General features: G+C 46.9%; 1 protein-coding gene and 1 long non-coding RNA gene across 4 annotated transcripts in view; both read left to right on the forward strand.

The window, feature by feature from the left end:
• Nucleotides 1-6234: 6234 nt before the first annotated feature.
• Nucleotides 6235-27715, forward strand: part of Abcc4 (ATP binding cassette subfamily C member 4) — a 210971-nt gene continuing 189490 nt past the window's right edge. Inside the window, exons 1-2 of one of the 2 annotated variants that reach the window (XM_038310409.1) lie at nt 19997-20058; nt 20345-21049. In XM_038310409.1, coding sequence (XP_038166337.1) covers nt 20976-21049 — 74 coding nt within the window. In that variant the 5' untranslated portion in view covers nt 19997-20058; nt 20345-20975. Of the gene's footprint in view, nt 6519-19996; nt 20059-20344; nt 21050-27715 lie in introns of those variants that run through there. The other variant, XM_038310408.1, reaches the window with a different exon arrangement.
• Nucleotides 21056-23986, forward strand: LOC119800269. 2 transcript variants are annotated; one of them, XR_005283000.1, is made up of 3 exons: nt 21056-21606; nt 22470-22644; nt 23008-23986. It is a non-coding gene; the product is annotated as an uncharacterized LOC119800269 (long non-coding RNA). The 2 variants fall into 2 exon arrangements; XR_005282999.1 differs by lacking the exon at nt 21056-21606 and having other exon boundaries at nt 21740-22644.

Consider the following 27715-nt stretch of genomic DNA (forward strand, 5'->3'; position numbering starts at 1 on the left):
TCTTTCAAACCACCACAACTCATTATTTCCATTCAGGAGACACAGACAAAAATCATGTTTGAAATAGGTTCAATAAGTTACTAAAATCATGTACGTTTTTTTTTTTTTAACAATACACAAGGACATTGAACCCAAGTCTTTGTCCTAGTGCATGTCAAATAAGTGTTCCATTTCTGAGCCTTATCCACAACCCTTAACAGAGTTGTATTCACACCTATTTTATACAATTGTCTATGGATAGTCGATCCTCTGATTAACATCTTTGTTAAATTCTAGAGGTCTGAGTTGTAGCTCAGTGGTAGAACTTGGGCTTAGCAAAGAGGGAGAAAGAAAAAGACAGGGAGAGGAAGAGGAAGGGAGGGCTGGAAGAAGGGAGAGAGAGAGACAGAGACAGAATGCAAATTAATGACATTTAATTAGTAGTCAGATACACATTGACTCTTAATATTTTCTGTTTATTTTTTTCAGATGTTTTTCTTTGTCCTCAAATTTAACTTTATGAGGATAATATAAATCATTTAAGACTGTAGAGTTTTCTTTCTTTTCCTATCAAGGAGGCTATCTTGCAAACCTCTTGCTAAAATAGTTAGTAATAATACAAATTATAGCTAGGTGGGATGATATATATTTATAATCCCAGCACTTGAGCTAAGACAGAAGCATGACAAGTTCAGAACCAGTCTGTGTTACATAGTGAGACCATGTTGAAATAAATAAAATATTAAAACAATAGTAAAAACTGCCATTTACTTAGTGACAATGGGCCAAATTTTACGTGTGTGCATATGTAGCTATACATACATGATCATATGTGTAGATATCTACACGTGTATAATTTTTAATTCTCATGATAAGTTTATAAAGTTCACATTAATAATTCCTCACTTGACAAGTAAGGAAATGTTTTGAAAGAGGAACTTAACCACGAACAGCAAATACAGTGTCTAAATTCAAATGAAGACATGTCCGTTTGAACTGATAAGATGGTTCAGTACTCAAGAGCATTGGCTGCTCTTGCAGAGAATCTGGGTTTGGTCCCACATGGCGACCCTCTTCTTACCTCTGAGGGTGCCAGTGTGCAAGTGGTACACATGCATACAAACACATAAATTAAATCTTTAAAAAATAGCCACATGTCCACTTGGCTAACAGGCCCTGCTTTCCCCTCTTCCATGCCTCCACCTCTGCTGCGTACAGCTGTTTAGAACCCCAAGAGGGATGGACTATTCATTTCCTTTACTGTGAACAAAATGGCAGAGGAGCTTAACCAGAGGAAATGTTGGCTCAGGGTTTCGGAGCTTGTTGTTCATGTGACTCAGCCCTGTTGTTTTAGGGCCTGTTGGAGAAGTACACAGTGGGGAAAATATTAATGTTTCACATGAGGCAGCAGGAAGCAAGAGTCCTTCTACGGGACGCCTCCACTTAAACCTACTTCTCATGGGCCTCACTACCTCCTGCTCCTTTAACATCTGGACAGTCAAGATCTCAGCTATAACAGACGCCATGCATACACGTCCTTTCTCCCTGGATCAACTCTGGTTGAGAGTCTAACAGGACCAACCGATGGTGAGAAAGCTGACTGAGTTGTCTGTACCCACATAACGCTTTACCATATCTCATTAGAATCTGCGATGGCTTCAATCTATCATAGATCACATCATAAAGGAAACAAACTTTCTCTAGATACCTAGATACTCAGTTCTGAGTTTCAACGAAGAAGAAGAAAAAGAAGAGGAAGAGGAAGAGAAAGAAGAGGAAAAAGCAAGACCCAAATTCTCTCTTTACTGAACAGAACTTGGCTGATGTGCATTGTCAATGGTGCTTTTCTTGTGTGACAGGTGACTGGCAGTGTCTTCTCTTGGCAGAGGACATGTAAGAATGGGAGAGGTGGTTTAATGCTGTTTCCCCCAGTAAGTGCTCTCATTATAGCCAATGGACCCCGTAGATGTTTCAAATACCCATAAAAACACAAGGATCAAAAGACCATCAGTTTCTAAATATCAAAAGAAAATTATAATCATTTATTATAACTGTTTAATTAAATTAAATACTTAACACAAAATAACATGACAACCTCACTCATTGCCGGTGTTTGTACTCATGAAGCTTGTTAGCTTTGAAGGTGCCTTGAAAGGTCCAATTTTCTCACTGTCCAAGAAATCCCAAACACACAGAGAACTCTATTTATAGGCCTATCAGAGCCTCTTGCAAAATAAGCAAGTTTTAAAACGAAGTATCTTCAGAGATGGTTCCCAGGAAAATCCCGTTTGTGTCGTCTGTGACTGCATTTTGACATACAGCATACTCTGGATTCACACTCGCTGTCTCAACAGCCTTGTGGACGTGGACCCGTGCAGCCCAGGACCCCATGGCTAGAAGGGTCCTGAGACTGGCTCAGTGAGTGGCTGCCACCTGAGAAGTCTTCAAAATTTCTAGATATTGAGTCACATGTTTTCATTTTGCATTGAGCCCTACAAACTAGGTAGCTGATACTGTCCAGACCTTGCACGGAAAAAGTCTTGGCAGGAGCTAAATGCCATTCTAAAACAGTAAAGTGGTGTTGCTTCCTGTTTTGTAGGCTTGCTTTTAGAGTGTTTAATTCATTTGGAAAAGGTGTGAGATTATTTCTGTACCTCTTACAAGGTAGCTGCTATGGTTTGACTGTTTTTTTCTCCAGAATTTATGAGTTGAAAACTTAATCCTCCAGAGTCATATTTAGTATTTGTGTATTTAGTCATATTTAATAGTATTTAGGACCTTTCGGGGGTGAGCGAGAAAGGAAAGAATCTGAACTCATGACCGGATTGATCCATACATGGATTAGTGGATCAATTAGTTATGGAGGAAGGAAGTTAACAGGATTGGGTGTACTCTAAAACCAGATTAGCTGCCTTGGTGAGCTCCCTTACACTCCCCGCCATGCCCTGCACAACCTGGGGACCCTGAGACCTATCAGGGAGAAGGTCCACACTAGATGTGGCCCCTTGATCTTAGTCTTCCAAGCTTCCGGACAGGAAGACACGTAAGTATCTTTCCTTTATACTTCCCCTAGTTTCCAGCATTCACTGAAAACACAAGAAGACAGTAGCTAGATTTTCAAGGTTTGGAGAATACTGTACTTACTCAAAAAACAGAGCTGCTATTAACCAAAGATGAGACCAAACTGGAAGGCACTTAACACGGCACTAAGAATTTATGAACAATGAAATGGTTCTTGAGGATCAGAGCCAGGCTCATGAGAAGTATCGGAAGCCAAACCTCACCCAGGCTGTGGACCTAGAACGCACACACATTGCTTCCTCAGATTAAATTTTAAGTGGCTGCAGGACATTTTCATCTAATGGGAGAAAGTTTGAAAATGGTCCTATCCAGAGCTCATCAAAGTGCTGTCCAGACAAAGGGCTCCATTTTGTGTTTGGGGAAGCCAGGGGAGGAAAATATCCAGGCCGTATCCTGTTGATATCCAGGAAGCTCAAAGGCAGGATAAGGCCCTGAGTGCACAGGGCAGCTGGCCACCAAGCACTCAGCCCTCCCCTTTCCTCCATGTCCCCTGAGTCACCAGGGTCAGGGGAGGACACTGCCATTTGTGGGGCATGAAAGGCAAGCCTACACTGTGGACTGGCGAGCAGGCACATCCCCCTCCCCAGAAGAAGGTCCCAGGGCTACGGGACAGTGTGAAAGGCGGGAAGGACATCTGGGAGCTGCTGCCATCTTCAGTTTCACTGCTGAAATTTATATTTATGGATGGCATGTTTAAAAATACAGACACGCTCATCATAGGGAATTTAGAAAACAGAAGAAGATGGCAAGAAGGGATCACCTATAATGCTGGAATGTTTAGAGAAACACTTGAATTAGCAATAACGGGCTGTATTTCCTTTTGATCTGTTTTTCACATAGGACGGTGTCCACTTGGCCTGGAATGGTTCGGCCAGACTGGCAAGAGTTGGGAAGAGCTGCTCCTAGCAGTTGTGTTATTCCTTCAGGGGGTCATGGGCTGCAGCTGTGGAAGATTCCCTCCTCTCCACTTCTCAGCAAAGAGAGTAGTTAGAGGGGCACAGAGCAAGTCCGGGTTTCATTTGTATTGCTGTGTGGGAGATAAATTTGCCAGCTGTTTTACTTAGAGCTACTTAAATATCAGATCCATAATTTTTAGTATAAATAGGATCTGGCATATTCTATCTTTCCCAAGTCACTAACCACATGTCCTGGTACCATTATGCAGTATTGCACCCCTCCTTTGTTCATCTGAATTTCTGCCATGAGACTCCTTATACTGCTGTCTAAAATCAGAGTCCTTTGGGTTCCATTGCGCTTCTGGTGCCTGGGTTCTTTAAAAGGTATAGATTTTTGTTTGTTGGTTTTCTTTTTTTGCCTTTCTTCTCTGAATTGTCAACTTGAACGTTTTAGATCAGGGTGTGTGAAATAGTGTCTGTGAGCTCATGCATACTGAACATATTCCCTACCACTAAGCCGCGTCCTTCACTGGTCTCCGTATATCATTTTGTTTCTGTAGTCTCTATTCTGTCTCATCTTTACATCTTTGAAATTCTTGGAACTTTTGTTCCACATAACCTGCATTTGATCTAATGAGGATTAGGATTTCTCCTGAGTTTTATTCCAGCATTACTAGTGTCTTGTAGTGATTTATTTAAAATTAAAAAAAACCAACAATTTATGTGTATGGGTGCTTTGCCTGCTTGCATGTCTTTGTATCATATGTGTGTATCATACACATGCCTGGCGCCTCTGGAGGTCAGAGAGGGCATCAGATCCTGAAGCTGCGTTTGGGTGTTGGGAACTGAACCCGGGTCCTCTGGACCCAGCAAGTGGCGTTGGAGTAACAGACGGCTGTGAGCCACTTGTTGTGGGCTCTGGGAACTTAAACTCAGCTCACCTGCAAAAGCAGCAAGTCCGCTCAACTGCGGAGCCATTTCTAGTCCCACCTTTCTTTCTAGGGCTGAACAACATCCCACTCAGTGGCTGCATGCTGCACTTTGTGCTCCTACTCAAGAAGTTACACTCTTTTCTTCTTCAGATCAATCCACACACCACACACACACACACACACACACACACACATACCACACCACACCACACACACCTATGGGGAATAAAACCTTGTGCAAATGTCTGTTACTAGCTTTGTTTTTGTAAGGCATCAGATCAAAACAACACAAGCGATATTCGTTCTGCTTTAAGTCCCGAGAAATAATTGATATTTTGTATGGAAACAGGAGAGAAGAAAGGCTTTCAGTATTCACTCAGCATGTAGTGCAGATGGATAGAAAAATAAGAATTGCTTGTCCTGGAAAAAACTAATCCTAATTCAAAATTCACTTAACCTACATATATCACTTGCCAGTTTCAGGGTTAAGATGTGCCTCAGCTTTTTAAAGTTCTATTTACCCACTCATCTACCCACATGTGTGCGGTATGTGTATGTGTGTTGTATGTTTGTGTACATGTATGTGGTACATTCATCTGTTCATGTGTGTACATGTGGAGGCCAGAGGTCGAATTTGGTTTTGGTTCTCTATCCCTCTCCATCTTTTTGAGACAGAATCTCTCATTGAATCTGGAGCTCACGGTTTTGGCTCAGGGCTGGCCAGATCCTGCTGGCCCAGGTTCCCTCCATACCCACCCCACTCAGCACCGGGGTTACAGATGCCACACAGCCTGGCTTCCTTCACATGGGGACTCGAACTCAGATCTTCATGTTAGTGCAGCCAGCTCTTTACTCCCTGGGCCAGCTCTCTAGCACTGAATAATCCTTGAGATAGCATTTTCTATAGTCTGAAATCTCTTCTCTTTTTCATGGCATCTCTGACTGTTGGAGAAGGTGACTTCTCTGCTGCTCGGGTAGCAATGCCTGTACTCTGGGGTTTAAAAGGTCACCAGCTTTCCTGCCAGTTACTCTACCAGCTTGCCTCTGGTGAGCCTGTGTCAGCTTCCTCTGAGCAGCCCTTGGCTCCTGCCCTTGGTCTCTTTGTTCATGCCCAGCCTTGTGATGTGAGATTACGTCAGATGCAGCAGAAGAGTTGACTCACTGACTATAATCCCCGAGTTTCACCTGGTAACACTAAAATGTGTGTTAAGAGATGCGGGGGAGGGGGGATTGAGAAACTGAGATGTCATAATAATCAAGGACTTTGACCGAATCTTGTGCCCTCCTTCCACACACAATGGAGAGTTTATGCTACTTTGCTCGAAACTTTACAAAGTGGAGAACAGTGCACAGCAGCAGTGACTCCCAGCACGACTGGGAGGAATTAGTGAGACGGTAAAAGGTGAAGTTTCCACTCAAGGAAGCGTAAATATTATGGAAGAAAACAAAATTATTTTGGGGCCAACAAGATGGCTCATTGGGCAAAGGTGCGTGCCTCCCAACCTGGAGATCGGGGCTGGAACCCTGGGAGGGACCCATGTGGCAGAAGGAGAGGACTGACTCCTGTAAGTGCCCTCTGGCCTCCACGTGCACCACTGCGTGTGCACTCGGATGCTCACACCCACACCAGGTAAACAAGTACAAATCATGTTTGGGCAAATGATCAGTGCGAGTGACCGAGCATTTGGCTTGAAACATGGGTCTAGACTGAATCTGCTTCCTTAGAAACTTGATTTATTTATTTTTTTTACATGTCTCCGGTGAATATTGGTTCTTCACTTTCTATGAGCAGCTGGGATAACTCACTTCAGGGATGGTTTCAGCAGTTTTGAGTTTTGAAGGCAGACTTCTGAGATTCACACGGCACCTGTTTTGAGACACAGTCTCATGAAGCCCAGAACAGCCTCGAACAGCTGAGTGTCGTCACAGACTTCTGCCTGTCCTGAGGGCCGGGATTACAGGATGCCCACCAGGCTGGCTTTATATGGTGCTGAGGATCAATTGTTAGGATTCATTCACACTCAACAAGCACTGAGCCATATCCTCAGCCTGCTGCCTGTTCATTCCTGGATTATAATAACTATAATACTTCCTTTTTAAAAAAGTATCCTTTGCAGAGCAATGATAATGCACGCTTTTAGTCCCAGCACTCAGGAGGCAGAGGCAGGTGTATCTCTGTGAGTTCAAGGCCAGCCTGGTCTACAGAGAGAGTTCCAGGACAGCCAGGGCTGCACAGAGAAGCCCTGTCTTGAAAAACCAAAAGCAAAGCAAAACAAAACAAAACATACCTTTATTTCTTGTAAGGTCAGTTTAGAAAAATTGGAAGGAGTTATATTTGCTTTGAGTTTTAATCACCTGTAATCACAGAATGCGCCCGATTAAGGTTCTAGTGCGTTTTGTCCCGGCCTTCTTGAACCTTAATTGGCTTAGTGGCTTCACATCATTAAGTGAATATCTTTCCATGTTTATGGTTTGGGACTTGATACCAATCTAAAGACAAGAATCTGAATGCTCAGACGGGCATGTGGGGCTTGCCTGTGAGCCCAGCTGCTGGGTCAGGAGGGTACCTTGAGATTGGGAGTTTGAGGCCAGCCTTGGTCCTCAGCACTGGGGTGGCCCGGGGAATAGGAATCTTATCGTTTATCTAGGAGGGGGTCCCCAAGACACAGGTAGGAGGAAGTGTGGGAGAGTCTGCTAGCTGTCTCCCCACCCCGCTGCAATCTCCCGTTGCTTCACTGCACTTCTTGTCCTTTGTCCTGGAAGCTCTTTGCTCCAGTCTGGCTCCAGTCCCACCCCGGGCAGCCTTCTAAAGATGCTCACAAGCACAGAGATTAATTATCGTCTGTGACTTCTCACCGTGATAGCTTTAAAATTCCTCAAGCGAGATGACTGGCTCAAAGGATGAGCCCTCTAAGACTCAGTAAATTCTGCCAAACGGCTGCCTGGAAAGGCCCGGAGACGAACTCTCTAGGTCAGTGTAGAAGCAATGGGCTCCGCGGTGGGACTGAAAGTCTACTTCCTTTCATGTTTCTGAAAGACTTATTTTTATTTTGGGGGTGTGTTTTGCCCAAATGTATATATAGGTGCAACGTGTGTTCTTGGTAGAGGCAGAGGTCAGAAGAGGGTGTGGGATCTCCTGGAACTGGAGTTACAGACAGCTGTTAGGTATGTAGGTGCTGGGAATCAATACTGTGTGCTCTGGGAGAGCAGCAAGTACTTTAACCACTGAGCCATCGCTTTGGCTCCCTCAAAGCCTGTTTTAATTAGTACTCTTTGAGCAGAGCCTTTCAGCATTCATCACACTTGGCCTCCATTGGCGTCAAGGCTTAAACAAACCCAGCTTCGTGGCTTGGATAGCTAGGAGCATCTACCGCTCTTTTATTCCCTGTGTTACTTTGCTCTGGTTTCCTGCTCACTCACTGCCCCCACCAGACCGTGCACCTTCAGGAAGCAGGGACTGCATCTCATCTGTTGATGTTTCCCCTCTTCTGAGGACGCCTTCCTTACCTGTGAGCCAGGCCTAGGTCTCAGCAGTGAGCTAGTTTTCCTGAAAACACAAAGGAAATATTCTCATTCCTGCATTTTGTCATATTCTAAGGGTAACCAAATAACCAGACCAAACTAGATGTTGTTTCTACGCCATGCCTTAAGCCAGTGCCTCTGAGTAGGGCCAAGTGGGCCGTGTGTAACAGCAAATTGGTGTGTACCACACAGTGTTGAAATCTGATGATTATTTCACACGAGCTAAAAAGCATTCGAGGCTGTTTGTACCACCACATGGCTTTCAGGCTATCTTCTGGAGTGTGAAATGAGTGGGGTCAGAGGTCACCCACTGGTAAGGGCAGTGCTACGGGGTCAGAGGTCACCCACTGGTAAGGACAATGTCGTGGAGTCAGAGGTTACCCACTGGTAAGGGCAGTGCTGAGGGGTCAGAGGTCACCCACTGGTAAAAAAACAGTGAAATGTAAAATGAGCCAAACTCGAGCTGCAGAGATGACTCAGTGGTTAAGAGCATTGGCTGCTCTTCCGAAGGACCAGGGTTCAATTCCCAGCACCCACCTGGTGGTTCACAACCATCTGTAAGGCAAGCGCCAGTGGATCTGGTGCCTTCTTCAGCCCCCATGGACACTGCATGCACGTGGTACACATATATACATGCAGATAAAATGAGTCAAACTTGCAATTCAAATTTTAGTAAGATTTTTTTTTTTACAATAAATGTGTCTAAATACTGTCATTTAAACCTACAATCCGTGTAAAAAAAACCTTAGTGAGACATTAAAAACATTCCCTATGAGGCCCTCTGCACACATGTGACAGTTGTGTAGTCCATGATTCTGTGGAACTCCTTGCACAGGGAGCAGGGTGTCCCTGGTGCTTTGGCTGCTCCTCATGAGGAATTGCCTTACCCCGCCTGAATACAGGGGAGGTGCTTGGTCCTAAGGCAGTTTGACGCACCATACTTTGCTGGTGCCTGTGGGAGGCCTGTCCCTTTCTGAGTGGATACAGAGGAAGGGTGGATTGAGGCAGGGTGGGGAGGCTGTGGCTGGGATGTAAAATAAATAATTTTTAAAAAATACCTAGAAAACAAAAATTTGCTTGGTATTATATATGTTATCTTTCTAGAAATTAAGATTGTTTATACAAAAAAGACAAAATCTGCTGAGTGAATTGGAAGCATGGGGACCTTGGGAGAGGGTTGAAGTGGAGAGGAGAGGCAGGGAGGGGAGCAGAGAAAAATGTAGAGCTCAATAAAAATCAATTTAAAAAACTGATAAAAAAGAATATAGCATTAAATGCAAAGCTAAGTCTCAATATCTAATAAGAGCATGTGTCAGAAAAACTATATAAGCCTTGCAGAATATCATTTATAGTATAAGCAAAAAGCTTATTAAATTCCTGGATGGTAATATTGTCTAAAATTATATAACTTTCAAATTTATTGATTTATTTATTAATCAAGTAATGTTACCTCTGTTATGAGATTTAAAAAATTGTCTATACATACTATAGAATCTTTTATCTAAGTTATGATCTACTTACAATGAAACTTTTAAATAACACTTAAAACACCTTTAAAAAAATAGGTGTTTGCAGTTAGGATGGTGGGATACATTAAGCACAGTATGAACAAAATAGTAAAATATCACATTGAAAAATATATTTATATGTGCATAAAACTATCAAAAAGAAATTCATCAAAAAATTCTCTATAGGTTGAAAGTCATTTTGTATTTAATACTTACAGGACATCTATGTTGGGTCAAGCTACATTCTGTGTCTTTAAAATCCTTGGGTGGGGTGGGGGAAAGGGCTCTGCAGGTAAAGACCACTGCTTCCAGGGCTAATCAGAGTATAATTCTTGAGACCCACATGGTCTTAGGGTTTCCGTTGCCGTGAAGAGACAGAATGGCCATGGTGACTCTTCCAAAGGAAACATTTAACTGGGTGGCTTACGGTTTCAGAGTTTTAGTCCATCATCATCATGGCAGGACAGGGCTACATGTAGGCAGACGTGGTGCTGGAGCTGAGAGTCCTACATCTTGATCAGCAGGCAACAGGAAGTGAACTGAGATACTGGGTATGGTTTGAGCATATCTGAGACCTCAAAGCCCGCCTCCATAGTGACATACTTCCTCCAGCAAGACCTCAACTACTCCAACAAAGCTACACCTTCTAATAGTGCCACTACCTTTGGGGGCCATTTTCTTTCAAACCACTAAACAAAAGATGGAAGGAGAGACATAAGCTGTCCTCTGGCCTTTACATCTGAGTCATTGATGCATGCGTGCAATTGCATTCATGTACACATGTGCACACATACAATAAATAAACTTAATAAAAATTTTAAATCCTATGGATAGTGCTGTCATATGAAACAGGGCAGAGGTTTATGGTATTAGGATTTTAATCGATGCAGGGAGTGTATGTTCCAGAAATTAGAAGGATGTTTTCAGTACATATCTTAGTTTGGCTTTCCATGATAGCAGACCCTCAGACAAACTGGAAGACAAGTAGTACTTTGGAGGTGATCCTGCTAGTGACAATGGGACCACGGCCCAACAAAGTCCCACACTGTAGCAGTCTGTGTTGCTGACTGCATCATGAAAAATAATTTCAGGGTGAGTCAGCATGCAGCAGAGCTGGAATGCACGAGGAAAAGATGGACTTAGCCATGGCTCTTTTAGAGAGGAAAATGCACAGGGAAAGGTGCATACATCCAAGAGCGTGGGTGTGGGGCTCCCACGAGAGTCACGCCATGGGCGTGGGCCTTCCACGAGAGTCACGCCATGGGCGTGGGGCTCCCACGAGAGTCACACCATGGGCGTGGGCCTCCCACGAGAGTCACGCCATGGGCGTGGGCCTCCCACGAGAGTCTCGCCATGGGCGTGGGCCTCCCACGAGAGTCACGCCATGGGCGTGGGCCTCCCACGAGAGTCACGCCATGGGCGTGGGCCTCCCACGAGAGTCACGCCATGGGCGTGGGCCTCCCACGAGAGTCACGCCATGGGCGTGGGCCTCCCACGAGAGTCACGCCATGGGTGTGGGCCTCCCACGAGAGTCACGCCATGGGTGTGGGCCTCTCACAGACTCATGCCTGTTTGTCTTTGCAGCAGTCATGTCTGTGCTTTTGATGGCTTCTGAAGTTGCATCTCAAAGGCTAGCTAGAGACGTTCTGCAAACACATACTTTTTGGGGGGGAGTGAGATCATCAAATGGTTCATGACGCGCATAGAGTAGATTACAGTTGATAAGAAAAAATGTAAATCATGAGGGCTGCACAAGGGATTAGGACACTTTTTTTTTTAATTATGGATAAAATTCAACCTTTTGAAATTATGACACAACATTGTCATCTACATAGCTCAGTTTTCAGAATCACAGGCAAGTTACCAAAAATTAAAGGAAAAAAAAAAACTTATGATGGTTTAAGAAAGTTTACCAATTTGCATTGGGTCATGTATTAGCTATTTTCTTGTGATTGAGACATAATGCCTGGCAAAGCAACTTAGAAGAGAGGGAGAGTTGAATTTGGCTCACCATTCACGGGAGTCGTAGTGTAAGGAAGCCGAGTCAGCCACCACTTCCTATCTACAGGAAGCAGAGAGCAAGGAAGGCAGGGAATGGTACAGACCACCTCAGTTAACTCAATCTAGAAACTCTCTTGTAAAATTGTCAGGTGTTTATTTCCATAGTCATTCTAAATGTTGTGAAGTTACACACAACTGAGCTTAGTCATCAAGGCTGGCATTCATAGCTATCTTTGTAGAGACTGGACATGACTCTACAGTCTCACTTGAAAGACTCCTAAAAAATGAAAACTTTCCAGTGAGAAAGATATAAGGCCCTTGTCTTCGTTAGGGTTCCATTGCTGTGATGAGACGCCATGACCATGGCAACTCTAAGAAAGAAAACAAACATTTAATTGGGGGTGGCTTCCATTTTCAAGGGTTTAGTCCATCATCATCATGGTTGGACAAGGGACTGGGCAGGCGGGCATGGTGGTAGAGAGGGAGCTGAGAGTCCTTACATCTTGACCCAAAGACCAAAGGACGTGGTCTGGGACACTGAGTATGGCTTGAGCATATATTAGATGTCAAAGCCCACCTCCACAGTGACACATTTCCTCCAACAAGAACACACCCACTCCAACAAAGCCACACCTCCTAATAGTGCCACTCCCTAAGAGCTTATGGAGGCCAATGACATTCAAACTACCACAGTAACTTTTACAAAGAAAACATTTAATCGAAGTTTGCTGACTGTTACAGAGATTTAGTCCACTATCCTCATGGTGGGGAGCATGGTGGCACACAGGCGGGCATGGCAGCTGAGAGTTCTACATCTGGATCCACAGGCGGCAGGGACAGAAAGATACTGGGACTGGCTTGCCTACCCCCAGTGACACACTTCCTCTAACAAGGCCACCTCCTAATCCTTCAAACAGTGCCACTGCCTGATGACCAAGCACTCAAATCCATAAATCTATGGAGTCATTCCTGTTTAAATCACCACAGCCATATTGGAAAGTTATATACATTTAGGTCATAGGCATAGTTCATTGCTCTTGTAACATTCTTATCTGAAACATCTCTACACATAAGGAATATGCCTTGGGGCTGGAGACATGGCTCATCAGTTAAGAACATGGCTGCTCCTCCAGAGGACCCGGGTTCAATTCCCGGCACACACATGGCAGCTCACAGCTGTCTGTAACTCTAGTTCCAGGGCATCTGACACTCTCCGACAGACATACATACGGGCAAAATGCACATAACATAAAATAAATTCAAAAAATGTCTCGATATGGGGAACCTTTACAGAAAGTTTTGTTAATTGTGGCATAACACTTGAATCTCAGCTGCTGGGAGGCTTCAACTGGACTCAAGGACTGTGGCCTCCATCCATTTCATGTCCCCCTCTTTATACGGCCTTAATCCCACGAAATACTGGGAGTGAGTAGAGAAGTGAGAGAGAGAGAAAAGAACGACCCATTTAAGGGGGTGGAGGAGGGGTAAACAGCAGGGCAACAGGAACACTGGCCAACAGATTAGTCCAAAGGAGAGGCAAGAGGATCCGGGCTCTTCATGGACCCTTTTCCAGTCTTTCATTGTTCACAGGCTGAGGTATTTTGACTGAGATGTGGGTCCACAGTCAGAAAGAGATCTTAAGCAACGAGACAGTAATGAGCAGTACCCTGCTTCAGCTGCTGATCAGTACAGAGACCAAATGGCACACCCTGCTACAGTATCACATGATACTGTACATGATCACATGATCTGCGGTCACATGATCTAAGGAGAGATTCCATTGCTTTCTAAGACCCTAGAGACCTGATATTACCAAGACTCCCTCACGGCACTCATCTTACACACAATTTTATCATGAAGTCAGTTTTTAAACAGCAGACTACTACTCCATTGTGTAAATGTACCACATTTTCATTACCCACTCATCCATTGATGGACATATATGTTTTCCCCCCAATTTCTGGCTAACATGAATAGAGCAGCGATGATCATGGATGAGCAAGTGTCTGTAGTATGATGCAGAATCTCTTTTCCTCTTTTTTCAATCTGTCTGCAGAGGTTTATTCTATACTCTGCCCGTCCTTTCTTTCAGGAGGTCTTTGCTGGTGGCCAGATGGATGCAGTTTATTTTAGGAATCAAATATCATAAGATCCCTGTCTTGAGGACAGAGCCAGACTTCAGGAGGGAATTAGCTGATCTTTATGGTTCCCTCCTGGGCAGGAGGCAAAGGTGTTTATTCTTGACATCTCTCAGCATCCTGTTGAAGTAAGCTCACTATAATGCAGGTCCCAGCCAGCGGAGGGCTGCAGAAAAGTGGCAGCTGTTAAGCAGAATGTAGAAATGTGAGGGAGACCATCATGCCTTCTCACGATCACGTATGTATCATGTGTTACGGTGATAACCGTACTCTGGAGTTGTATTCATTCATGACTTTGCATCTCAAACATCACAAGTGTCCGTGTATGGCAGCATCTGTGTTTTGTTTCTAAAGCTTCAAATTACCAGGATTTCTCCTTTAATGTGCCTTGCTAAGCTGTTTACTCCTTCTCGGATGACACCATGTGTTTTGGTTACTTAAACCAGGGACTTCAGAACCATTTTCAACACCTCCTCCTTCTTGCTCTGTTTCTCAGAACATTTGATCATCAGATATTTAACTTACACCTAATGACACAATCCTGTGCGTGCCCAGAGATGACTCTTGTTGACGCCGATTGGCTCCAGTACAGCCTCTCCTTCTTCTTCCATCTGTTACCTCTTTATGCTGCTGTTCTCTTTTCCTTAAATGCGTCCTTCACACTTACGTAATTTTCTCTTTCTGAACTACAGAGACTTTGCATGGTTACCTTCATGGAAAGGATAAGGCGGAAGAATCAGAAGTTCAGAGTCATCTTTGGTTACATATGAAGCTCAGCAACATAGTGAGGCTAGCTAGGACTCTATGAGACCTGTCTCAACCTCCCAGCACCCCTGACCCCCACTGCCAGGTCCTTGGGCTGGGAGATGTAGCTCGGTTGGCGGAGAGCTTGTTGGCCACGCATGAAGCTCTGAGTTTGATCCCCAGCGCTGCCAGACGCCAAATGTGGGCTTGCATACCTGTAATCCCAGCAACTGGAAGACAGAGACGGGCTTATGGGGAGTTCAAAACCATCTTCAGATACACATTGAGGTCAAGGCCAGCCTGTGAAACCTTGTCACGAATTCGATCAAAATTAAAAAGAGAGAGAATGCAGTTCCACTACTTGGAGCGGCCCACAGAGTCCCACAGCCAACGCCAAGAATTGGCTTTCAAGCACCCACTCCTAACAGACGAGGCAGGGTCACGGGCAACACCTTCGCGTCTTGTCTGTCAGGCTTTCTCTGGTGCCATGAGCATCGGGTGACGTTCTGACTATTCAAGCTCTCCACTCTTCTCTTGCCCCTCGGTGTGGAAACCTTTCTCTATAGCGTTCTCAAGCATTGCTTGCATTTATTCATTTATTATTATTGTTTAGTGCTTAGGATGGGAGCCAAGGCCCCCTACCTCCTAGGCGGTAGTCCACCACAGAGCTGTGTCCAGGCCTGACCTTCCTTGAGCAAGTTCACGCACCCTGGGATGCCAGTTGGGCACACAGAGCTCTTGACCTTTCACCTCTGATTGCATATTAGGATCACCAGAAGTACTTGTTAAAGAGACTCCCTGGGCTGTCGAGATGCTCAGGTAAACGTACCTGTTGTCAGGACTGACAACCTGACAGTGAGCCCCGGAACTCACAAGGTGGAAGGAGAGAACGGACCCAGTAAGTACCTGGCTGACTTCCACTCATGCACCGCGGTACATGTACAGCTAACACACACACACACATACACACATACATGCACACGACACACACAGACATATGCACATGTACATGGCACACACACACACGACACACAGAGACACACATGCGCAGACACACACACACAGACAAGAGATGCACAACAAATAAAAATGTCGATTAAGAACAAAACAAAATGAATGCACGGATTCTACCCCAGTACGTGCTGACCAACCTGAAGGCAGAAACTGGGTTTGCTAGCCTATGCTTGCGGATGGCGTGTACTGAGTATAACATATATACCTGTAGTTTACTGAACCTTGAACTTTAGGGGATACAGTTCATGAGTCATATGATCTTCAGTTGACTTTTTGTGGTCTTGAGCTTGAACTCTGAGTCTGATGCATGCCTGACTTGCTTTCTACCCCTGAGCTTCACCTCCACTCACTATTGACTTTTATTTTGACAGCTCTGGCCTAGGTGCCCAGGCTAGCCTTGGATTGGCTGTGTAGCTCAAGCAGCCCTGAACTTGTGATCCTCCTGCCTCAGCCTCCCGAGTAGCTGGGATCACCTGGACCACCAGGCCTGTCTTTTGTTTGTATCGTAGTGCCCCCACCCCAAGACCCTAATGCTAATTTAATTAGCACCTTCCCTGGGAGGGAAGCTTGGTCATTTGCCTTAGAGATAGTGGGATAACCTCTTTCTGCTTTGCTTCCAGGGGCCTTAACCTCTCACTGGGACCATTGTGATGTACTGTGACATCACAGGCCAAAGCAACAGGGACAAGTGACCCTGGACTTAGATCTCAGGGAGTATGAGCCAAAGCAAACTTTTCAAGCTGATTCTCTCGCCCCCCACCCCACCCCACCCCCTAAACACACACAGCAGAGGGCATCTCAGTATTTTCCCTGTTCTTTCACTGCATGTTATTTTGAATGGCTCTGTAAAACTTGTAATTTATTGGTTGTGTTTCTGCAGGCGGATCTACACGTGTACCACTGTGTTGTTTACACGGGAGTCAGAAGACATCTTGTGGGAGTCAGTTCTTGCCGTCCACCACATAGGGATGGAACTCAGGTTGTCAGGCTTGGTGTCCAGTGCCTTTATCCACTGAATTATCTTGCTGGCCTAAGCTTGGTGTATGTGTGTGTGTGTGTGTGTGTGTGTGTGTGTGTGTGTGTGATACATCCATATATATATATACACACACACATATATATATTAAATATAATATATATTTTGAAATTTATGCCTTATTATATGACTCTTCTGCCTATATGTATTGTGCCAGCAGAGATCAAAAGAGAGTGTAGGGGCCCCTGGAACTGGAGTTAAGGATGTTTGTAAGCCAACATGTGGGTTCTGGGAGTTGAACCCCAGTCCTCTGAAAGAACAAGTGCATTTCCACATTGAAGCATCTCTCCAGCCTTCCATGCGTGATACTTTTAACATGTTTGTTCATGCTGTTAACCCAATGATACTTTTAACATGTTTGTTCATGCTGTTAACCCCTGTGAATGATCTCTTCTTTTATGAAGTGGCAAGTAATATTTCACTGTATGGATATGCCACATTTGATGTGCCCGTCGTGGTCACGTGCTTCCCCCACCCCTCTGAATAATGCTGTTCTGCTATCCTGGCACCAGCACTCCAGTGGATAAGCACTTTCCTTCTCTGGGCTCTTCCCCGCCTCCTCCCCGCAGCAGAACTGCTGAGTCATGCATGACTCTTAGACTTCTTGAAGCACTGCCTGCGAGCTTACTGGGCTCTCCAGCTTCCTGTCACTGCTGTCCAGTGCTGTGCTCCAGCTTCCTCCTCTCTGACACTGGTTAGTGTTTGTCTTTTTAGTCGTAACGCCGGATTCTTCCAAGCAAGCAAGCAACTCCGAGCAGAGGCTGCTCTTCCACCTTTGCACATTAGCGTTTGGTCTAACTGTAAAGTACAAAGAGAGTATTCATGAAACAAAAACACACGGACTTGCTCTCTATGCATCTACTCCCCACACCTCTGTCGAATCCCCCCACTTATTACATACACACACATGTGATTGTGTGTGCATGCACGTGTGTGAGTCTGTGTGTGTGTCTGAGGAGTCAACTCAGGGCCTCATGCTAAGCACTCTGCCAACTACTATACCCTAATCCCAGTGTTTGCAGAACAAATGAGAATAGCTCTTTTGATTTGTATATTGTCTTCAGAATGCCTTGTGGAGCTGAGGCTCACAGTAACCAGAGGAGTAAAGAGATGGGTTCAGAAACTCATTACTGACCTGAGAAAAGGAAGTGTGAGCAAGGCTTGCTATTAAGGAGTCAAAAACCTTGCTCCCCTAAGGCCTCCCCCTCCCCGTTTTACTCTGATACACAGGTTCTCAGTATTTCTTCTAAATGCCACATTAGTTAGTGTTCAGAAAAGAATGTTAAGAAGTTTCAAAATCACTTAGTTAAAAACCCTAAAAGCCAGCATCTCAGTGAACGCAGAAGTGACTACGGGCTTTGGCAGTGAGGAGCCTAGCAGCCCCAGCACAGCCACAGGGGACTGGTCAGGCGCAAGGCCAGCCACTCGACTTCCAACTTTAGCAAACAAGCTTTCGGGCTTTGAAGTGGAACTGGCCGATGAACAAACGCACCAGGTAGAAAACATAGGGCGTTTCAAAGAACATCAGAAATGAGGTGAGCCCTGGAGGTTGGCTCCTACACACGGCCTTATCTGAGAAACCACCGAAAGAAAGGGAGGCCGGGGAAAGAGAGCTTCCTTTTGCAACAGGAAGTCTGAAAACATGCCCGAAATGGCCAAGATATATGGTAAACTTCACTCAGTTCGAAATGATCATCATTTTGCTACTTTATGTACCTGACTTTTATTTATCCCTTTTCTTTTTTGGAAAGACAGATATATCTCTGACGTTCAGGTTGGTCCTGAAGTCCATAGCTCAAGAGATCCATTTGTCATTCTGTTGCCTTAGCATCCCGAGTAGCTGAGACTTTATATCTATATCTATATATCTAGATATAATCTATCTATCTACCTATCTATCTATCTATCTATCTATCTATCTATCTACTTACCTATCTATCTATCTGCTATATGTGAAGTCTCTGTGTGTGCGTCAAGTACCATCTACCTTTTATTTCTTGTTTGAAACAGGGCCGCTAAAAGCCCTGGAGCTTATGAAGTAGGTAGGGTAGTCTGGATGGCCAGGGACCCCGGGACCTACTTGCCTTCCCCTTGCCCATCTAGGAATGTGTGCCACCATGCTTGTCTTTGGAGGTGGCATGAATTTGGTTCCTGGGCTTGTAAGGCAAGCATTTGATCTACTGCGATGTCTCCCCAGCCTCAAAATCCCATTGATAAGCAGGCTTGATGGACAGGTCTGTGATCCCCACTTGGAAGGTGATTGAAGGGAGATTGGGAGTTCAAGGTCATCCCTGGTTATAACTGGAGTTAGAAGGCTAATATAAGGGGCACGTGAGACCCTGTGCCAATTCTCCTCTCTCTCAAAGAGTCTCTCTCTATGTATCCAATCAGATCTAGAACTCCCCAGGTATCCCATTGATCTTGAACTTTAGATCTCCCTGCCTGGCTTATTACTTTTATCTCTACTTACTTATTTTTATTTTGTTGAGACAGGGCCCCTCTTCTTCAAAGATGGCCTTGAATTGTTGATTCTGTCTCCACCTCCAAAGTGATGGAATTAAGGGCTTGGATCATCACAGACGGCTCAACTTTTAAGTAAACTCTTACTTATACTAAGGCCGTAAAGACTGTCAATAAGGCCATTTAAATAAACATACAAAGGAAATGACCAATGAAAGTGGAGTTGGCTATTTATTGCCTTCACCGGGAAAGTGGGAACTGAAGAACTGTCCAGATCATCTTGGCTGCGGCTACCTGAGAGATACCTTATTATCATGATCAGACCGGAAGGTCAGGCCCACTGCGGGCCTGACTCAGCAGGCAGCAGTCCTTCCAAGCAGCCAGGAGCTGAGGAAGCCGCGAGGCACTGTTACCTGCCAGAGTAAGCCTGAGAGCAACCCTTTCCTCCGAAGTTGTCTCTGGTCAGAGGGAAGGGTGAAACTCAATCGCGCCGTGAATTCAGAACCGCGCATCTTTATCGGGTGCTGCAGGGCAGGGAATGGGAACGGTCGAGGCAGTTACCAAGACCCCATAGAACCAAGGGCTTGTGAACAGGCGTCCAAAAGCTGGAAAGCCATTTTATTCATTGTGTTGGTGCAAGCTCATGCTTCTCGACCACCTCTGAAACGGCCCAAGTCCACAACTTGAGTACAGATTAGATTTCATCATCGCTCATTTTAAGATTTGGAGGAGCTGGATCTTCTGAGTGTGAGTTTGCTCCATAAAATAGGAATAACCATCTCGAAAAGGGCACTATTCAAATTAAAAGTGGAGTAGGTATACAGAAAGGCTCCGTTCCCTTTGTCACTACTGTTCCTCTGCTAGCCTCTCAGGACTTGCTTGGTGAAGTGTGTTATCTCACTTCCCCTGCCCAAGTTAAGAGGGCAGCCAACTGCCCACAGAGATCCGCCACGCCCGCCCGAAATGGCAATATCCATTCATCCCTTCACATCCTTGAGTTCTAATCCAGTGTGTCTTCACCGCTTGCTTTCAGGTCTGCAGAGGGGCTCTGTTAAACCTTGCTGCTGTTCCGGGTCAGATTCTTGGCCTGCAGGTCGGAGAACCTCCCACAGCGCCCTATTTGGTCCTGATGAAGGCAACATGCCAGGGGAAGGGCAGCCAAAGCCGGGCAGCTTTCACCCGATCTCCAGCAGCTCTCAGCCCACGGGGCGTTTCTGAGCGCGGGGGGCGGGCACAGCCGGCACCGCCCCCGCCACGGTCAGGGTGGTGCTTAGGGCCCTGATCTTAATAAACTTCGGCAAAGTTTGCCGCTGGTCCCGAGCACGTGCAGCCCGGCCTCAGCGTTTTCCCCGGGCCGCCGCTCGTGCCCTGCGCGTGGTCTCCGCCGTTTCCTACCCGCCTTCCCCTCCCACTGTGCTCGCACGCGACGCGCAGCTCCCGGGCTCTAGGAGGAGGCGGCGGCGGCGGCGCGTAGCGGGCGCCCCGAGGAGTCCCGGGAGGCGGGGTCAGGGCGGGCCGGTTCCCGGAAGCCGCTGCCTGCGAAGCTCGCGCCGAGAGGACCGGCGCGCCGGCCGGGAGCTCCAGCATCCTAACCCGGGAGCGCCTCCCGGAGCCGCGCACACGGCCGCCGCGCGCCCGCCCGGCCGCGCGTACCCCAAGGCAAGATGCTGCCCGTGCACACCGAGGTGAAGCCCAACCCGCTGCAGGACGCCAACCTCTGCTCGCGCCTGTTATTTTGGTGAGTGCCCCGCTTGGGCCCGCCTCGCTGTCCACGAGATGCTCCTCGCCGGCCGGTTCGAGGCGTTCGGAGGATGCGTTCCCTGCGCGGCCGCACACTCCGGGCTCCCCCCGTCGCGCGTGCGCCGCGCCGCTTGCGGTCCCCACCGGTTCCCCACGCCTGCGCCGCTCCACGCCGGAGCTGCACGCTGGGGGCCCGGGTGGCAGGCACAGGTGGCTCCCACCCGCAAGCTCGGGGATCCGTGGGAGGTTCAGAGTCGCTGTCCTGCCCCCGCATGCCTCCCCACCTTCTCTGGTCCAGCTCCTGTGCCCAAACTGCACCTTTTTCTTACTCTTTGAACTAAAAAGCAAATGTGAACACCTGGTCTTATCTAGTCGCCGCGCCAAGCTCTGGTGTCCCCACCGGCTTCTGAAGCACCTCCCTAGACATCTTTGAACTCCACCGATTGCCACCGTGGATGTTTGTGTGTGTCTTTGCAGGCTAGTTTAATAACCTCTGGGACCCCATCTCTCTGGCCCTCACTGTGTGTCCTGGTACCAAAGTACGGCTGATCTTGTGTGGGTAAAATATGAGTTCATTATCATGCCTTCTTTACTTATGAATGGGGACACGGATCTTGAGCAAGATCTGCAAGAGGTTTCCCCCTTGACGACACACAGCCATGTGATTCCCTGTTAGATGGACTCTGCCTTTGATGACTACGTTGCTCTTGGATGAGTTTCTTAAACCTGTGTGTGTGTGTGTGTGTGTGTGTGTGTGTGTGTGTGTGTGTGGTGTCTTATGAAGATCTCTAGTCTTTGGAGACAGGATCCACTGTCTCCATGCTAGAAACCACTGTTGGGTGCCCCAGCCTTGCCCTGCTTCTTGTAGCCAAAAGGCTCAGGTAAGTGACATTCCTGAGTTTTCCCTCTAGTAGTCTGGGCTGGGTAGGACTCACGCTTGGCTAACTAGTGTAGTTTTTATTTCTTGGCCTCTGCCATTTCATCTTTCTCAGATTCTAATATTACCTCTTTAAGATGGGAACACCTAGGGAATTTCAGAGTCGTGTACTGTTGTGTTAATTTTGTATATGATGTGTGCAGGTATGACCTTGGACATTTGGTAGAGAGGAGCAGGCAGGAAGGAGGAATATGGGTGAAATTAATTTAAAAAATAACTCAAAGCAGGTGGACAGTCTTGGTCTCCTGAGCTTTTGGCAGGACACAGAACTCTTTTGTTTTGGTTTTTCGAGACAGGGTTTCTCTGTAGCCTTGGTTGTCCTGGAGCTCTCTCTGAAGACAAGGCTGGGCTCATCTGTAGAGCCAGAGATCCATCCATCCACTTGCTTCTGCCTCCCAAGATTAAAGGCATGTGCTACCACCTCCTGGCTAGGATGGGGAACCCTTGCTGATCTTTCTGTGTGTGGACTTTCAAAATCTAGGTGAAGGGAGAACTGGGTGTGAGTGGTACATACCTGTAGGCGGCTAAGAAAGGAAGAGGACTTGCGCCTGAGGAAATGACAACAGTCTTGTTGTTTGAGACAGTCTCTCTCAGCGCAGGCTGGTCTTGAAGTCCTGGAATTCCCAGTAATCCTCTTTACTGTTTCTGTTTCCTGGGTAAGTAAATAGCTGTGTGGGGTGGGGGGGGTCACACCTTTTAGCCTTTAACCCCAGCACTCAGTAGGTAGAGGCAGGAAAAAAAAAAAGGAGTGACCTCTCATTGCTGCTTGGGTGGGCACCCATTTCCACTCCCCAGCTGGAGAGAAATGAGCTATTCCCCTCTATCTAGTTTACACCCATGAAGACACTCAGACTCAGGTATTTTGATTCACCTACCTAGGACCACACAGCTGCTGAGTGTCCAGTAGGATCCACACCTGGGCAGTCTGGCTCCCGGAACCTGCCTTGTGTGCTGCTTTCCCCTGGGGGTTGGTTCTCCCAGGCATGGAGGAGGAGTTTCATTAGCTCCCGTTCTTACAGGCTGAGTTTCTCAAGGGACGTCCTCACAATTCCTGTTGTTGAAGATGATGTCTGTGGAGCGTCTGCTGTCTTATTATACGGCCCCTGCTCTCAAAGCTGGGCAGTCAGAAGGGCCGCATCAGCATCACCTGGGAGCTTATTAGAACGATGCAGGATCTCCAGTGTCCCTACAGACTGGTTCGGAAAAATCAGAAGCAATGGGGGTACCTGTTCCATTCATGCCTCATTCACAAGGGTCCAGGTGATGCTGATGAAGGCTGAGGATGACCCGCTGCGCTGACGCGCGCCCTGATGGCATTGCCATTCCGAGGGCCATGACTTGGTGAAGCCACCTGCGGACAGCGATGGCATCTTCTGTGTCTACTTACTGAGTGCATCGTTTCTCTGTCTCTAGGTTCCGAGGTTCCCTTTGGCAGCTGCCTTGCTGCAGGTGGGAAAGCCAGAAAGGGGCCTCCCACAGTTGCCCACTTTGTAGGGCAAAGCCTGTGTTTTCACCTTCTTGTGGAGTGGTTGCTTTTCCTCCCACACTTCGTCTGCTTCCGAAACTCCCGAGTTGGTCGCCGCCCAGCCAGACCATGACAGCCAGAACGATATGCTTGCCTAGGATTTGGTGAATTTGTAACACAGTTTGCTCTTGCGCCATATGTGATTATGACTATTGAAAATTGTTGTGGATTTCAAGAGATGACTGTTTTCTCAAGAAGTTGAAGACCATTGAAGCATGGGTTGGAATAAGGATGATAATTTCTATTAGCCTACGACACCTGCTGATATTTTAGTGTGTTTTGCATACTCTTTCAGTGTACCCATTTTCAGGAGCACTCCCCCGCTAAGCAAAGCTGTAAACCTGCTACAGGCCCTTTAGTTTTTTGGGGGGACGCCACTGCCGTGCCTTTAAGACATGACATTTTCTGACTGTGATTTATAGTTTTCCACTGTTGTTGAGCTCAGTGTCTCCAGTAATTGATTATGCTGCGTATGTCCATGGCGTGTATTTTGGTGTCCCCGCATCCCCTTTCCCAGTCTGCTGCTGCTGGGGTTGGAGTCAGGCATTACACAGGTTAAACAGACACCACCGACTGCACCTCCAGTCCCGTCTGTCCATCTTTTTACATTCCAGAGTTGCCTAGATTCCCTGTACCTATTTTTCAGCGAATGTGTATTTCATTGCTAACGACAGAGGCAGCCAGAATTTCTTTATGCCATTGATATAAAATAGGCACCAGCCTTTTTCAAAACAGCACCGTTTATTGAGTAGGTGCGGCGTACCAGTCATTAGCAATAAAAGGTGCAGCTTATGAAGTGCTGCGCCCAGCTGGGTATGAGATGGTCCCAGCTCCAGACTCTTCCAGGGATTGTCCTGCTTCCCTGCTGCCCCCTGGTGTTATCACCAGCATCCAGCAAGGCCTATGGGTGTACTCTGTTCCTAGGCCAGGGCTCCTCCCCAGGAGGCCTTGGGTTCTCCCAGGAGATCCAAGGTTAACTTTCCCTGGGTGCCAGTTGAGGGACTCTGGGGGACAGGTGCGTCTAATTTCAGAGAGTAGTTAATGTCCTTGTTCTCCTGTAGCTGGCCGTGTCTCTGTTGTTGAAATGTCATTTTGCAAAGCCCATGCTGTTGTAGAAACTGCCATTGGTGATGGGACAGACTTTCTGGAGATTTGGCGTAGAGAAAGCTCCTGACAGGAGGGTAGAAATGCAAATGGCTTAGAGAGGTTGACAGTGTGGTGTGCCCCTGTTCCCCCATCCCACCCCATCAAAGGCTAGCAATTCTAGAGAGGTTGATGATGTCCCCATTCCCCCATCCCACCCTGTCAATGGCTATCAATTCTGAGTATATATTCATTTTATTTTGTGAGACCGGGTGTCACTTTTTAGTCCTAGCTACAGGTCGGGGATGCCTCTGCTTTACTGTGCTGAGTGCTGGGTGTGAACCATGGCCAGCTCAGCAGTGCTTCATTTTGAACTGTGGCATTTGGTGCCCTTTTTTGAGTTTTTTTTTTTTTAAATACATTTCATACACACACATACATGAGCACACACACATACATGAATACCTCCCCACACCCACATGAACACACACACATACACAAGGACCCTCCACATGAACACACACATACACACATGAACACCCCCCTACACACGAATACTCACACATACACGAACACCCCACCCCCACAAACACATACACACACCTGCCACAGCATGTGTGTTCAGAAGACTTTACCACGTGTGTCTTGGGGATGAACCTCCCTCAGGTCATCAGGCTTGGTGGCAGCTGTACCTGCTGAGCTGACTCTGGCCTTGCTGGCAATCGGCGGAGTGCCAGGTCTATAGTGGGAACAAAGGAAAAGTCCTGCCCTCCAGAGCAGGAAGGGGAGTTTCAGTCTTATTAAGATTAATCCTTTAAGAAACCTTCATATTACGTAATACCGGAGGAGCCCAGCACTGAAAGCAGAAGTCAGCAGAGCCGTGGCTGCGTGACAGATAAGCCACGTAATTCCCTGCCTCAGTAAGGGCCTCCAACATGCCTTTAAAAGCAGAGGCTATGGGTCTCTTATGGATCCCCCTCCTTGGAGTCCTCAGGAACTCTGGCCCTGGTGAGTCTGGGGAGGGGGAGGGCTTGAGAATCTGTGTACCCTCAGACCACACATTGAGAGGCCTGGGTCAGAGTGCTCCATTCATTGAGTGCTAACTCTAGTGTCACCGACACCTGTATGTATATTGTGTTCCATTTTACATGGTACCCAAAAGAAATTTAATCCTCCATCTCTGAGGTAGACAGTATCACAGTTCTCTAGGGAAGACGTTGAGGTCCAGAGGCGTTGGGCAACTTCTCAGGAATCTGGCAGCGTGGAGGTGACTGTGTCACAGCTGGGACGCTATCTGTGTCTTCAGAACGTGTTGTAGGTGTGCCCATAGAGGCGAGAAGTGCTCAGCAGCCTTCTGCCTGGCGGGCAGTAAACAGGTGGGCTGACTGAAGGAGTGTGTGCTGGCCTTATCGAGCAGGCCTTTTGGTGGTCGTTAGCCAATGAATATGACTTTTACACGTGTGTGCACACCTGTAGTATGTTTCCTCCTGTGCTGGCTACTTTTCAGTCAGCTTCACACAGCTGAAGTCACCTGAGGGGAGGGAACCTCGACAGAGAAAATGCCTCTTCAAGACCAAGCTGCAGGCAAGCCTGTAGGGTATTTTCTTTAGTAGTGATTGATGGCAGAGGGGCCAGCCCATTGTGGGTGGGGCTGTCCTGGGCTGGTGGTTCTGAATTCTAGGAGAAAGCAGACCTGGGAGCAAGCCAGTAAGCAGCACCACTCCATGGTCTCTGTGTCTGCTCCTACCTCCAGGATCCTGTCCTGATGTCCTTCAGTAATGAACTGTGATGTGGAAGTGTGAGCTAAACAAACCCTTTCCTCCCCAAGTGGCCTTGGTCACGGTGTTTGACCACAGCAATAGTAACCCTAACTAGGATCTCTCCCTCCATCTGTTAGGTTGAATTGCTGTTTGGTCGTTAGCTTCATTGTCTATCCGATTGTTAACAAACTCTCCACTCATCCCTTTTTAAGCCTTATAGCCTGGCATCAGATTCTACTCTTTGACTTTAAAATGCCCATGGAATCATTCATTCATCATTCATTCATTCTTCATTCACCCACTGTGAAATGCCCACTGGATGCAGGTGTTTGGGAGCCTCAGGGAAACTCGGTGTTTCCTCAAGCCTGGCTGTGGCTTTTCCTTTTCTTTTTTTCTTTCAGTAGAAGGAAAATTGCCTTAGAACATCTTGGGGCCACCCTGCTCCAAACGCTCTTTTGCCCCCTGTTGCTCTCAAGAGCAAGCTAGAGTTCACCTTCAGCCCTGTGACTCCAGACTGTGGGGTTGTGACCCACAGTTAGGCTGTGTCTTAGAGCAGGCGCTTCCTGATGCGTTGTGAGAAGTCCCTCTCAGGCTCTGCAGCCGCGGGGGCTCTCATAGTTTTACAGCACATGGTCTTATTTGATCTTTAGCCGGGAGGTCTGTGCAGATGTATTGCAGGACCCGACAGGAAGGGTGTCTCTGAGAGGGTTTGGCCTCAGCAGAAGGCAGGATGGAGACACTATTGAGTGAGATGGGGAAGACTGCAGTGGAGCCATTGGGGTGGCATTAGCCGGTGCGTGGCCCAGTTCATGGGCCTCTCAGTCTCTGGGGTTTGTCCTCACATAACCTGCCACGCTATCTCTATTTTCCTTCATGTTATCGATATCAGAGTTGAGCAGCTTGTTGCTGCCATTCAAAATTGCTAGGTTGAGCCCTAGTAAGGAACAGGTCTTGAGAACACTCTCCAAGGTGTGGCTGAGCCACCTGCCAACACTACATGGGAGGTTATGTTTTCCCCAAGTGTCAGGGGAGTCCAGAGGCGTTAGGTCTCCTGGGTGGTCATTCCCAGGAGGAAAGCCGTTGGTGTGTTGGGAGGATTCACTCTGTGGAGCCTGGATGTTGGTGCAGGATTTTATGAATATATTCTCAAATTGCCTCCTTCAGTTGCCTGTTTATGGAAATTATTTCTCCTTATTTAGTTTTTTTTGTTGTTGTTGGTTTTTTTTTTTTTTTTTTTTTTTTTAGAAAGGGTTTCATGTAGCCCAGACTGGCCTCAAACTTGCTGGGTAGGCAAGGCTGTCCTGGAGCTTTGGATCCTCCTGCCTCAACCTCCCAAGGTCTGGGATCACAGATGTTTAC

The sequence above is a fragment of the Arvicola amphibius genome, chromosome 13 (assembly GCF_903992535.2).
Source record: "Arvicola amphibius chromosome 13, mArvAmp1.2, whole genome shotgun sequence".
NCBI lineage: Eukaryota > Metazoa > Chordata > Mammalia > Rodentia > Cricetidae > Arvicola > Arvicola amphibius.